At 46.3% G+C, this 14,886-nt stretch overlaps 1 protein-coding gene across 4 annotated transcripts in view; it reads right to left on the reverse strand.

Moving 5' to 3' along the window:
* Positions 1–14,886, reverse strand: part of MR1 (major histocompatibility complex, class I-related) — a 31,518-nt gene that overhangs the window by 6,018 nt on the left and 10,614 nt on the right. For 3 of the 4 annotated variants that reach the window (XM_024245137.3, XM_024245108.3, XM_024245176.3), the window contains exons 2-3: positions 14,476–14,663; positions 657–917 (exon numbers count right to left, since the gene is read on the reverse strand). In XM_024245137.3, coding sequence (XP_024100905.1) covers positions 657–917; positions 14,476–14,542 — 328 coding nt within the window. In that variant the 5' untranslated portion in view covers positions 14,543–14,663. 4 annotated transcript variants of the gene reach the window in all.

Consider the following 14,886-nt stretch of genomic DNA (forward strand, 5'->3'; position numbering starts at 1 on the left):
GAGGTGGGCTCTCAAGTGCTGGGAGCAGGGGCATGGCTGGAAGCATCCTTTGGTCTACATTATGTCACCCCCCAGGCCTGCTGTGGCATCGCTGAGTCCCCAGGAGGTCCCTCTTATGGAAGCCCACCTGACAGCAGGTATCTGTGAAGTACCTACTGCCTGTCAAAGGAGTGTGCTAATTCCCGCCTTGGGGAGTTATCCTGTAATGGGAATGACTAATAAACTTTGTGGCTATTCTGACTGCAGTGGAGGAGGCAGAGAGATGCAGGAGCCAGAAATACCCCTGGGAAAGGTACTGTCGATACACATAAGCAGGTCACTAGGCCTGGCTACCAGGAAGTGAGACACAGAATGGGCAAATTTAGAATGGAAAAGGAGATGCATATCAGAAGCCTGAGTGGAAATGGGATGCGGATACGGATATAGAGATGGGGAAGAGTGAGTGGGGCAAAGGACAGAATGCTCCTGGGGGAGAGAGGGACAGTCCAGAAGATGCACAGGCAGATGGGAGGCCCTGAACTCCACCAACCTGATTTCTCAGGCTTTGCCAAAGCCACAGCAGGTGCAATTCAGCATCCGCTTATTGGAGGCCAGCCCAGGGGTCTCTGCGGGTTCGGGTGGGATGGGGGAAGTGTCTGTCTCTGCCGCACGCACACCTGAGTGATTGTAGTGCCTCTGCAGGCGCTTCAGTTCCACCTTGAACATCTGCTGCCAGCCCCTCAGCAGCTGAGTGTACCTCTCCCAGTGATCAGGCGCGAGGTTCTCTGCCATCCATGGGGCCCGTGGCTCCTTCTGCTGAGTGACACTGTCATATGTGGTGATAGGGTGCGAGTCCACATATCCAACCGAAATAAATTCAGGGACCCCATGGATGGGATCTGAAACACCCAGGCGAAAATATCTCAGAGAGTGCGTCCCTGGAAAGGAGGCAAAGAAGGAAGACATGTAGGGTCCCAGATGATCCAGATCCTTCAACTGCATTCATTTAGCCCCACACGAGTGCTCCCTACTCAGCTGTACCCAGGCCTCCACGCCCCAGTTACCATTTCCTCTTACAGAACCACAGAACCCAGGAACCGGGGCCTGGACAAGACGTTAGAGCTCCAGACCAACGACTTGGAGCCTTTCTCGTTCAGGTTTGCAAATGCAGGATGGAATTTTATAGGTAATCTCAACTCGTAGACAAAATATAGAGTGCTGCTATGGTTGTAGGGGGAAGGGGGAAGACCACTCATTGGGGATACAGGGGGAGATGTCCCTGCGGGAGCCCTCGGGAACTCTGAAGCCTTGAAAACCCTGATAATGCAGCCCTCTTCTTTTACCAACGAAGCCTCTGGTGAATAAATGAGGACCCCCACTCCACCTGTGTGTGTGCACATGTGGGCGTATACACACAGGTACACAAACACATGCACTGAGAATTTTTTTTTTTTTTTTTGAGACGGAGTCTTGCTCTGTCCGCCAGGCTGGAGTGCAATGGCACAATCTCTGTTCACTGCAACCTCTGCCTCCTGGGTTCAAGTGATTATCCTGCTCCAGCCTCCCAGGTAGCTGAGATTACAGGCACACACCACCATGCCTGGCTAATTTTTTGTAGTTTTAGTAGAGTCAGTGTTTCATCATGTTGGCCAGGCTGGTCTCGAACTCCTGACCTCATGATCTGCACACCTCGGTCTCCCAAAGTGCTGGGATTATAGGCATGAGCCACCGCGCCCGGGCGAAATTTATTTATTTTATTTTATTTATTTTTTTGAGACGGAGTCTCGCTCTGTCGCCCAGGCTGGAGTGCAGTGGCGCAATCTCGGCTCACTGCAACCTCTGCCTACTGGGTTCAAGCAATTCTCTGCCCCAGCCTCCAGAGTAGCTGGGATAACAGGCACTCACCACCATGCCTGGCTAATTTTTTTGTATTTTTTGTAGAGACGGGGTTTCACCATCTTGGCCAGGCTGGTCTTGTACTCCTGACCTTGTGATCCACCCACCTTGGCCTCCCAAAGTGCTGGGATTACAGGCGTGAGCCACCGTGCCTGGCCTATTTATTTTATTTATTTTTTATTTTTTTGAGACAGAGTCTCACTCAGTCGCCCAGGCTGGAGTGCAGTGGCGTGATCTTGGCTTACTACAACCTCTGCCTCCCGGGTTCAAGTGATTCTCCTGCCTCAGCCTCCTGAGGAGCTGGGACTACAGGAGCGTGCCACCATGCCCAGCTAATTTTTGTATATTTTTAAAGTAGAGATGGAGTTTCACCATATTGACCAGGCTGGTCTCAAACTCCTGACCTCGTGATCCACCTGCCTTGGCCTCCCACAGTGCTGGGATTACAGGCGTGAGTCACCATGCCCGGCCTATTTATTTATTTATTTTTTTGAGACAGAGTCTCACTCTGTTGCCCAGGTTGGAGTGCAATGGCGTGATCTCGGCTCACTGCAACCTCCGCTTCCTGGGTTCAAGTGATTCTCCTGCCTCAGCCTACTGAGTAGCTGGAATTACAGGTATGTGCCACCATGCCCGGCTAATTTTTGTATTTTTAGTAAAAACAGGGTTTTACCATGTTAGTCAGGCTGGTCTCGAACTCCTGACCTCATGATCTGCCCACCTCGGCCTCCCAAATTGCTGGGATTACAGGCGTGAGCCACCATGGCCGGCCAAAAAAATTTTTTTTTAAAGCACAGTGCTTTTCCTATTATGTCAAACCACCTCTGTTAACCATTTTCTTATTCTTTTTCTACTGTTTCTTCTCACTAAATAGTTATAAGGATTGTAATAAGGGTTAAAAGTAAACCAAAATGAAACAAAACTGTTTGGCCCTCCCTGCTGCTCCCACACCGAACTTCTCTCAGCTTGTCCAAGAAGCTTAGGGCCTGACGGAGACAAAGTGGTTTCAAGGTAGCATTATGGGTGGTGTTATGGGATCCAAGCTGGTGTGGGCCCTCAGGAGAGACTTCCAGAGAAGGTGATGTCTTAGGGAGGTCTCAGGGACAGGTAGGAGGTGAGTGGGCAGAGGGGCTGGGAGGGGATGCAGGAGGGAGGGCACGGGGAGCAGGGCAGAGACTACATGTGCAAGCGGGAGGTGCGAGAAGGCGGGGCGTGCATGGGCACCAGATGGCCTGGGACGGCTGGAGCACAGCGTCAGGCATCACAGAGAGAGGCGATGCCTGGGAGGTGGAGCCCAGGCTGAGAAGGCTACGTACCCCATGCCATGCCAAAAAGCTGGCAAATAGAAGGCATGCAGCCGCAATGGCTTTCTTCCCCTACTCTGCCTGCCGGTGTCTGCAGATGCCCATGTCCAAGCCTTTTGTCCTGTTATCTCCTGCCATTCTGACCCATCTAAATCCTTCCCAGTCCTCAAAACCCATCTCCAAAAACATTTCATCCCTAAAACAGGATCATCCCTAAAATTTCATGGCTGAGTCAAGATGATAGATGGAGGCTCACATACCAGAGATCCAGATATTTAAAAGGAATAAATCAATCTAACAAACTGTGAAATGTGTTCCATCCCTCCACCTTGAGAGATTGCCCTTTGTGTGGCTTCGAAGGCCAAGTTCAAATTAAAAAATCTCACACTGTGTGAAGTTCTGGGCCTGAATGGGGCGGCACAGAGAAAGCTGGTATCTCCCTCCAGTCCCCGGCCCTCAGCCTGAGACTCACCTCTTTTTCTTCCCGTTTCTTGCTCCTTCCAGCACTGCCAAGGGCCTCCCACAATTAAACACCTCTACTTTTTTATTCAGGCTCAGCCACAAACTGCCTCTTGTCTGAGTTTGTCCTGGGCTTAAGTGATCCTCCACCTCTTGGCCACCCTTCGGGCCTAGCAAGGCCCTCAAGGGCAGCTAGTCCACCCTTAAGAGGATGGGCCAAAGCTGAGAGAGTTTGTTGTGTAAACCTCAGCAGCTCTGAGTCAGCTGAGTGGGGAACTCCAGGTTCCTGGGTGCCTGGAGTCTGGTCTAGAGTGGAGGGGCCCAGATACAGGGTGACCACCTCCCCTCAGCCTCATGCACTCCTCGCTCTGTGGGAAGGGATGTGGGTAGTAGAGGGCCAGAGTGGGGCTCTCTGAATGTGAGGCCATATCCGGGGGTTTCTCTTGCCTGTGTCTAAGAACTGTACTACACAACACTTCCCCAGTCTTTCCAGATTGCCCAACCTGCTGCTGCCATCACCTTTAGGACCTCCCCTACATTTGGATCTTCTAACCCAGCCCTTGCCACTATAGAGAACCTTGCAAGGGTGAATACCACTTAATGATATACATTCCTTCCTCCTCATTTATAAGCATATACTTAAGAAAAAAGATCAGGCCGGGTGCGGTCGCTCACGCCTGTAATCCCAGCACTTTGGGAGGCCGAGGAGGGTGGATCACGAGGTTAGGAGATCGAGCCCATTGTGGCTAACATGGTGAAACCCCATCTCTACTAAAAATACAAAAAATTAGCCAGGTGTGGTGGCAGGCGCCTGTAGTCCCAGCTACTTGGAAGGCTAAGGCAGGAGAATGGTGTGAACCCAGGAGGCGGAGCTTGCAGTGAGCCGAGATCACGCCACTGCACTCCAGCCTGGGCGACAGAGCGATACTCTGTCTCCAAAAAAAAGAAAAGAAAAAGATCAGACAAAAAAAAATCAGCTCACAAAATAGTTGGATTAGCTTCTGTGCTACAAGTTTGTTTATATTTTTCTTTTCTCTAAAACTGCTTAAGAAATAACTCACAACGTGCAGGTTATCTTTTAGAATTGACCACCCCAAGGCCAGGGTACCCTTACCTTGCCTACTAGGAGAAACAGGAGGCCCTGAGAGGTATCTCCCAGAGCAACTGATTGTACTAGTTAGTGTGTGTATGTGTGTGCATATGTGTGTGTGTGTGTGTGTGTGTGTATGACAGGGTTTTGCTCTGTTGCCCAAGCTGGAGTGCAGTGGCATGATCATAGCTCACTGTAGCCTTGAATTCCTGGGCTTAAGTGGTCCTCTCACCTCAGCCTCCTGAATAGCTGGGACTACAAGCACATGTCACCACTTCTTTTTAATAGAGACAAGGTCTATATTGCCCAGGCTGGTCTCAAATTCCTGGCCTTAAGTGACCCTCCCACTTCGGCCTCCCAAAGTGCTGGGATTAGAGATGTGAGCCACCACGCCCAGCAACTGATTGTACCTGTTCTGTAAAATCATTGTTAGCACTTCTTTCTCTCTGCTCCTGGAGCTGGGGTGTAGCAGTTTGGCAGGGTTCAGAGTAGGTATCCCCGCCCCATGGGCTCCTCCCTCGCAGGTGTTATTCTGCATGTCGGCTGCAATACTGAACAGGATGGAGGCTGGCCTCCCACAGGCTGGGGCAGCATAAGGTCCCAATGTCCCTCTGTATTGCTTTGACCTTTTACTTCCCCCTTCCCTTCCTGTGGTGGGTGAGGGCTTGGGTTGGGAGGGAAGACAGTGGAAGCCTCTGGGGTAGTCATGAGAGCCTCTTCATAAAAGTGTTGGTTCTTATGCAAACAAGAGCCAGAGATTGCATCAGAGCATGAGTTCTGTCGCAAAACCAATAGCTACCAGATTCTGCCTTCTGTTTCCCTCTGCTTACTACCTTCTACCTGCTTCTCAATCTTAAAGCACTTAAGAACAGGAACTTAGCTTTTTTCCTTTGTATTTCCTGCAAAGCTTAGCACAGGGAGCTTGGCACATGGTAGTAGCTTGGTAAATATTTGGTGAATTAAATTGCTGGTGAAACACTTTATTTCTGTGGTTTGGAATAATGAAATATGCTGAAATGAATATGAATCTATTTAACCTGGATCTTTTTTGAGACAGAGTCTCGTTCTGTCGCCCAGGTTGGAGTGCAGTGGCATGATCTCGGCTCACTGCAACCTCTGCCTCCCTGCTTCAGGCAATTCTCCCTGCCCCAGCCTCCCAAGTAGCTGGGATTACAGGTGACCACCATCACGCCCGGCTAATTTTTGTATTTTTTTTAGTATAGACGGGTTTTTGCCATGTTGGCCAGGCTGGTCTTGAACTCCCGACCTCAGCTGATCTGCCTGCCTTGGTCTCCCAAAGTGCTGGGATTACAGGCGTGAGCTGGCCTAAAAAATACTTTTGATTTGGCCAGGCATGGTGGCTCACGCCTCTAATCCCAGCACTTTTGGAGGCCGAGGTGGGCGGATCACCTAAGGTCAGGAGTTCAAGACCAGCCTGACCAACATGGAGAAACCCCATCTCTACTAAAAATACAAAATTAGCCAGGCATGGTGGCGCATGCCTGTAATCCCAGCTACTCAGGAGGTGAGGCAGGAGAATCGCTTGAACCTGGGAGGCAGAGGTTGCGGTGAGCCGAGATCGCACCACTGCACTCCAGCCTGGGCAACAAGAGCGAGACTCCATCTCAAAAAAAAAAAAAAAAAAAATCATTTTTGATTCAAGGGAAAGCTGGTGAATGGAGAGTCGAACTGCAATCTGGGATCTGCAAAAAGTACTATTATATATTCTGCAATTGATTTTGAAATAGTTCTATTTTTTCACATCTGGAAAGCTTTGTGGCTACACTGGAGGTACACAACTGTCTAAAGAAGGAGGCCCCAAAAGGAGGAATAAGTTGTGAATATTAGTTCTCACACTTTCTTAATATTCATTTGTATATCCAATGCTTCTTCTGTGCCAGCCACTCTTCTAGGCCCTAAGCTTGTACCAGACCAAACAGATAAAAATGTCTGCCCTCATGGAGTCTACACCCTAGTGGCGGGAAGGGGAGAAGACAGACTGGAAAACAAAATATATAATTTTTTTAAAGTACAGTGAAGAAAAATAAAACTGCAAAGAGGAATGGGCAACACTATTTAAAAAAGGAAGGCCTATTAAGGAAGGTCTCCCACAAAGCTGAATTCTGAGCAAGTGCCTGCAAGGAGTTGGGGAGACAGGCAGGTGTCTGGGGACAGCAGTCTGGAAAAGAAGGGCCATGCAAAGGCCCCTGGAAAGAACATGCCTGGCACATTCCAGGAGCAGCACAAAGGCCTGTGGCTGGAGTTGAGGGAGTGAGGGGAAAAGAAAGAGGGATGAATCACTTCCATAGTTATTCATGGGAAAAAAACCCCACGGAGAGCAGACTCCAGGCAGAGAATGTGGAGAGGAGAAAAAAGAAGGAAGAAAAAAAGATGCTGTGTTGCTGAGCTAAGCTGGGTTGGTGTAGAGCATCTCCTGGAATCTGGGTTTTCTATTTTTATGATCTCTGGGGTCTACATTCCTGATAGATGCCAACAAGCAAAAAAACCTCCAGTATTAACAACTTAGGGCATTGGTGCCCAATAGCAGGATTTATTCCAGGTAAGTATCACCAGCATCATCTCCAAACATAATATTTACAATTCATGTAACTTTGCTTTCTTATAAAAATGTAATTTTCACAAGAATTTGCATTATCTGAAGTTAAAAGAGGTAGATAGAGAGAAATATGGTCTGTTGACAATACTGTCCAAGTAAGTATTGTGTCTTTATTTATTTATTTATTTATTTTTTGAGACAGAGTCTCACTCTGTCGCCCGGGCTGGAGTGCAGTGGCACAGTCTCTGCTCACTGCAACCTCTGCCTCCCAGGTTCAAGTGATTCTCCTGCCTCAGCCTCCCAAGTAGCTGGGATTACAGGCACCTGCCACTACACCCAGCTAATTTTTTGTATTTTTAGTAGAGATGGGATTTCACCATGTTGGCCAGGCTGGTCTTGAACTCCTACCTCATGATTCCCCCTGCCTTGGCCTCCCAAAGTGCTGGGATTACAGACATGAGCCACCGTGCCTGGCTGTGTCTTTCTTTCTTCCTGTTTTTTTTTTTTTTTTTTAACTTCAATCTAATTCTGATTCCTGGTTTTGAAACAGTTGTTCTCCACCAGCCAGCCTTGACTTCAAAGTCCAGGCCCCTAAAGGCTGGACTCGCTCTGTCAGTCACACCCATCCACCACTGGTTCAGCCCAGCGTGGCTCTGCTCCAGAACATCACAGTCCCCTCCTCTTCATTTGCCATGGGCCCAGTTACCCATCTGGTGCCTCCACAGGAACAAGTCATGCTTGTTCCTTAGCTGGGCTTTCAAAATGTTACCTCTGCTGTGGGGGGAAGTTGATTGACACATGTTCAGTCAATAACTCACAACAGAAAAGATGAGGAAAAGTCCAGGTACCCTCTCTCTCCTAGTACATTAAAACTTATGATAATTTATATCCCACCAGGATTTGTTGCAGACATAATCAGATTTCGAATCATTTGTAAAGGCCAATATTTGACCATTTTTGACCTATAAAAATGGCAATTTCATATCATTTGATCTAATCTTCCATTTCTCTTTTCTTGCCCTAATAATTTTGAAATTAAGTCTCTCTCTCCTTTTCCATGAACAGATAGATCATCAGCATCAACTCACTTATTAAGCTGAAATATACAATTTAGAATTTGTTCTTCTGTCTAAACCAGTCAAGCTACTTCTCAAAGGGCATTTCCTGCCCAGTCTCATCAGCTTCTGACAGATAGTGCTGGAGAACCTGAACAACACAACCAAAAACTCTTAGGCTAAGGTGCAATGGCTACTTGATAGTTCTAAATCATGTTCCCTTTAACCTGTCCATTAACCAGTTGGGCCATTCTTACAAAAGGCTGTGAAAATCACTGGATTGTAAAATAACTGATGAAATGTTTTCACACATTCATCCATGAGGGCAATTTTTCTTTTCTTTTTTCTTTTTTTTTTTTTTTTTGAGATGGAGTCTCGCTCTGACACCCAGGCTGGAGTGCAGTGGCATGATCTTGGCTCACTGCAACCTCCGCCTCCCGGGTTCAAGCGATTCTCCTGCCTCAGCCTCCAGAATAGTTGGGATTATAGGTGCCCACCACCACACTCAGCTACTTTTTGTATTTTTAGTAGAGACAGGGTTTCACCATGTTGGTCAGGCTGGTCTCGAACTCATGACCTCAGGTGATCCGCCCGCCTCAGCCTCCCAAAGTGTTGGGATTACAGGCGTGAGCCACCGCGCCCGGCCTCATGGGGGCAATTCTTATCTATTTAGTGTCTACTATGTACAAGGAATTGGAGGCAATGTTAGGAAGAGAAGAACAAATCAGATACCAGCTCTTTCCTCCAGGAACTTACAGTATTATTGGGGAGCTAAAGCACATAACAAATAAATGCAATTCCACCACACACGGCAACAAGCAGCAAGCGCCAGAAAAGAGTACCAATGGAGTGCTCCAGCCACTCGGAGAAGAGAGACCGTGGTCCCATAAGAAGGGATCCACTGGGAAATGTTCCAAGGAGGTGGCAGATCAGATGGGCCTTCAATGAGGCATAAAGGGCAGCAGCATCTTAATCATAGTCATCACAACTGTATTTGTTTATTGAGCACGTACGTACTTTGTGTTAGGTACCATTCTAAGCCCTTGATAAACATGGGTTTCACTTATTCTCGTAACAAACTTTTTAGGTAAGTCTTATAATTCCAACCTACAGATAGAAAATAGGTGCAGAGAGGCCGGGTGTGGTGGCTCATGCCTGTAATCCCAGCACTTTGGGGAGCCAAGGCGGGTGGATCACCTGAGGTCAGGAGTTCAAGACCAGCCTTGCCAACATGGAGAAACTCTGTCCCTACTAAAAATACAAAAAATTATCTGGGTGTGGTAGCGCATGCCTGTAATCCCAGCTACTTGGGAGGCTGAGACAGGAGAATCGCTTGAACCCAGGAGGCGGAGGTTGTAGTGAGCCGAGATCACGCCATTGCACTCCAGCCTGGGCAATAAGAGCAAAACTCCATCTCAAAAAAAAAAAGAAAGAAAAGAAAAGAAGATAGGTGCAGAGAGATTAATTGCCCAAGATCATCCTCAGAATCCATAAGTGAAGGAACCAGGAATCACACTGTGATCTCTCCATGGGAACTCCCTCTACCTTGAGACTACCCAACCCTCCCTAGTGTAGGGGAAGCTTCCCAGGCCAGGCTTCTAGCCCCTGGATTATCACTGCTCTCTCCCGCCCCCTTGTGTCAAGGATGACTCACTGCCTCTGATTTCCCAGTCCCTGGGGCCACAGGCTCCAGACCTTTCTACACACAGGTGGCCCTGAGTCCTGATTGGATAACCAGGTCAACACAGTCTGATTATTTATTGGCTCTCTCAAGTAGTCCAATGCTTTAATAAGGTCAAAATGATTATGATTCCTGGGAATGACTCTTTGGAATTTCGAGCATCGTGGGAATGAGAGAAGTAGGTGGCAATATTTTTAGTTAAGGGGACCTTTGGACACATCTCAGGCCATGTTCATGGATGGTTCTATGTGCAGCAAGAACCGTTAGTACCCTCTCCTAATGACATGTCTAACTACAGGAACTTAGAGCATAAAAGTGGCGACTGTGACAAGTTTGGCTTGTGAGCTACTCTTCTGAGGCTACCCTTTTGAAGGTTGCCAATGTCTCACTTCATATAGGTATATTCTTTTCTGAATGTCCAGTAAGCACAGTCCTAGCTGCTGGAAACACAGCAATGAACACATGAAAGTCCCAGCCCTCTGAGATAATTTCTAGACAGGAGATTGGCAATAAATACATATATAATACAAGGTCAGGTGGAGATAAAGATTATGAAGAAAAGTAAAGCAGAGAAAAGAGAGTGTGGAGAGGAGAAGGCCTGATCTTTTAGATAGAGGGACCAGAGCAGGTGGCATTTGAGCAGAGATGTGAATGGAGTAAGAAAGTGAGCCCTGTAGGCCATGTGGAGTTTTGGAAAACGAATGAATGAGCTCTGGTGTCTTTTTTCCCTCAGTACTCTCTGTACACAATGATGACTATATGTCTCATGTTTCCCAGAAAATCCCGATTTTATAAATTTTATTCTTCTAAAATGATCCTTTGAAGTTATAACAAAATATGACTTAATATGTATACTCTTGAAAGATTTTCCCCAATAAATATAAATTCAGACATCAGAAAAAACATCCTTTGTCATCTGTCTCAATTTGAGTTCCCCAAAACAAGTGTTCAAAGAGTCATGTGTTTGATCTTTAACTTAGGCTCCTTCCCTCCAGCTCTTAGCAATACTGTGGGGTAAGATGATTGAGGTCAAGTGAGAACAGACAGATATTCCAACTATTCAAAAGAAAAATCTACAAATTAGTTGAATTTCTCAAGTTTAGATAGATTCAACACCAATTAAGAAGAGGGCCTTAGGGGAGTGAAACATTGTCTTGGAGAAATTTCTATGGCATGTACCTTGGCAACACCTCCATGGAAACAGACTGAAGTCTATCTAATAAAGTCTATAGAAAATGCCCATATTTTCTCATGTTAACTCTTTGAACTCAAGGTCACTTCTAAGCAGATAATATGCAAGTCTGTTTTTTAACACTAGCCCAGTTGGCAGCTTAGGGAGCTTATCCATCATCAGACGTCGCCTGTGAAGGACTCCACCATTCATGAAGTAGATTGATATAGCAGATTGATACAGCCATAAAATTATGAGTAATATCAAGAGACTGACCTTGGTTATGTCGAGATGAAACACACAAATCACATATGGCTATGCATGAGAAATCTCATGCCAGCCCCCAGTCTGATTACACCCACCCATATCGCCAATTCACAGTTTCACACAGGCTGAAATGAAGAACAAGATGAGTTGTAAAAGCATGAAACACCTTTTTAATACAAATCCTGCAACTACAGTAAGCCACAGTTTTGAATTTGCAGTCATTATTACTGCCCGAGCTCTCTATGGCTCCCAGTCAAATAACTGTGATTTCTTAGGGACATTACCTCCAAACACAAATTCACCGAGCAAACATTTACTAAGTGCCTGTTGGGCACTAGGTAGTACCACAGAAATAAGAAAAAAATGAAGATATCTCTTTCTGTCTTTAAGGAGAGCTTCAAAGGGAAGATTTTTGTAAATGGAAAATTATAGAACTGTGAACAGGAGCTATGGGAGCACAAAGGAAGGAGGAGTCAACTGCAGGCTATGGAGTTGATGAAAGCAACACACTGGAAGTAATATTGGAGTTATGTTGACATTTCCTGGAGTAATGACCCACAACCCTGCAGTATCTCCTCCCTGTGTTTCCCCATCTATTACTGGTATATAGCTCCCATTCAGGGCTAGCACTAGGCATAAATATCAAGTAGACCGAGTCTTTTTTCATAATCTCATATCCTTTCCCAGCCAATATCCCTCAAAGCCCAGGAATGTTCAGTTAGGGTCCTAGCAGGAAACAGCCTTCAAGCCAGATGGGTCACGTGAGGAGACCTTAATGAAGGGTCTCCTTGCAGAGATATGGTCAAGGTTAACAGAACAAACGAGGATGATCGGCACGTGCAGGCTAACAACTATGGGAAGCCATTATCACCCCTAGGGCTTAAGAGATAAGAATAGCAAATACTGTTACTGAAGCCCAATGGGAGCTAGAACCATGAAGAAGGGGTTATTCAGGGAAGACAGCATTACAGAAGAACACAGCTACTGCCAAAGACATCACAGAAAGTGGGGAAGGAGCAAGAAAGATGTATCCCAGTCTCTCTTTCCTCCCTGCTCTCTGACCTCTCTCCTTTCAGTGTCTCCCATTGTACGAACCCAAGCAGAAATCAGCTTGCAAGAGAGTCTAGGTGATGCAGTCTAGCAGTCAGCGTCAAGGACACAGACAGGAACAGAGAAGGACGCACTCTAAGGAGTCAGAAGGAGAACAGCCAGCACCAAGTGACCTTCCCTTGCCTTTATAACTTACTTGTTTTATTTCCTGTCCCCCCAATTATCAAAGTGACAAGTCTTCACACCCAAAGGAGCAATGACATCGTGGAACAGCCCTGGACCGAGGGCCAGAAGATCTGCAGTCTCCTTCAGGTTGCTCCTTATGTAAGCGTGGTCACTCTCTAGGCCTAGAGAAAAATCTAGGCTTCATCTTTAAATGGGGATATTTTCTTCACCTACCACAAATAGTCAGTGAGATTGTCATAGGAGATAATATGTTTAAGGAATATTATTCCATATTATTGGAGAGTTCTTTAAGAATCACATGCAGGTAATATATAAGCTTTATTACTTCCAAAAATATAACCCTTTACCTCTCTCCTCCTTTCCTCTTTCATCTTCTGCCTCTTACCCTCACCCCCAATCTTTCCCATAAATGATGACACTTTCTGGATTAAATTTTCATGGAAGCAGAGACTACGTTTGTCTTGTTCGCTGCCATATCCCCCAAAGTGCCTGGCACATAGTAGGCCATCAATCAATATTTGAACAATTAATACATGGATTTTTTTTTTTGAGATGCAGTGTCACTCTGTCACCCAGGCTAGAGTGCGGTGGCATGATCTCGGCTCACTGCAACCTCTGCCTCCTGGGTTCAAGTGATTCTCCTGCCTCAGTCTCCCGAGTAGCTGGGATCACAGGTATGCACCACCATGCCCAGCTAATTTTTTGTATTTTTAGTAGAGATGAGGTTTCACTATGATGGCCAAGCTGGTTTCAAACTCCTGACCTCAAGTGATCCGCCTGCCTCGGCCTCCCAAACGTGCTAGGATTACAGGTGTGAGCCACCACTCCCAGCCGTATGATTTAAAAATTTTTTTATTTGCATAAATTTATGATGTACACATGCAATTTTGTTATAGCATAGATTGTGTAGTGGTCAAGTTGGGGCTTTAAGGTATCCATCACCCAAGTAACACACATTGCACCCATTAAGTAATTTCTCATCATCCACCCCCCTCGCCATTCCAAATCTCCATTGTCAGTCATTCCACTCTCTATGTGCAGGGGTGATTTGAAAGAACTCCTTCCTCTCATGTTCATCAGTCACATCCTATGGTGGTGGCCAAGTCTAAGTTCTGGACACTGCCCACCAGTACCAGTCCTCAGCCCAGAGAGCAAGTGCCTAGGGCAGAGAAGCCTGGTGGTTCCAGCCCATGGGCCCTTTCCCCTATTTGAGGCAACAGAAGGCATTTGCTTCCCCAGTGACTTGAGCTCCCCGAATAATGAAAAACTCTCCCTTCTACTTGATTAATACTTCTCACAGTCAGTAAACAAACCCAGAGCCATGGTTTTATCTTTCTTGGATCTTTTGTTACAGGTAGGGCTTGTGTTGAGGAGGGAAAACATAAATAAACCTGAACAATGGATCTGCTCCACTGTTAATGCCCCTGAAACTCTGACTACATCGTCATGAGACTCTGGAAGTTAGAAAAGAGGAGAAACAAAAGTAAAAGAAAAAATATGAGCAGAAAAGAAAGGAGGCCATGCTCAGAGGGAAAGTGAGGAAGTTCCAGAGTCTTTCTAGAACGGCTCCCCCTCCCTCAGAAGGTGGTGACATCAAAATCCTACAAATATGAACTGGGAAACTGTTCAGGTAATCCATTGCTCCTGGAGTCCTGAGTGTAATACACACACTTTTCTGCCCCTGGCTTCTATATTTTTCATAAGTTTTAGGAAGAAAAGCTGTGCCTTCTAGGCTGCCTCGACTTTGGAGTTAGGAGAGAAGAGAACGTGGGATACTCACGGGAATTGCTGTGCTTCACCATTAACACAATGATGAGAGGTAACAGGAACGCCGTCAGTTCCCCCATAGTCCTTCTCTTTCCGGGTTCTTTTAACCAAAAACGGACAGGTCCCTTCTGAGAACCTCTTGGTGACACACAAGGCCTTCTCCCAATAAGAACAGGGGAAAATATGCAGTGTCATCAGTTGCTAGGTTAAAAAAAAAAAAAAAAAGATAAAATGAAAGCATGCACACCTCCTTTGGTAACTTTTAAGTCTTTGCTGGTTTCAGACACTGCTTGCTCCTTTTGGTGTATCTATCTTCACCCTATTCCCAATTTTTAAATATTTATGGAGCATAGTCATGTTCAAAGCACAGAGAAACAAAGATTAATCATATCTGGTCAATCAGGGAGCTCAAGCTGCTGCCTCT

The sequence above is a fragment of the Pongo abelii genome, chromosome 1 (genome assembly GCF_028885655.2).
Source record: "Pongo abelii isolate AG06213 chromosome 1, NHGRI_mPonAbe1-v2.0_pri, whole genome shotgun sequence".
In the NCBI taxonomy this organism is placed as follows: domain Eukaryota; kingdom Metazoa; phylum Chordata; class Mammalia; order Primates; family Hominidae; genus Pongo; species Pongo abelii.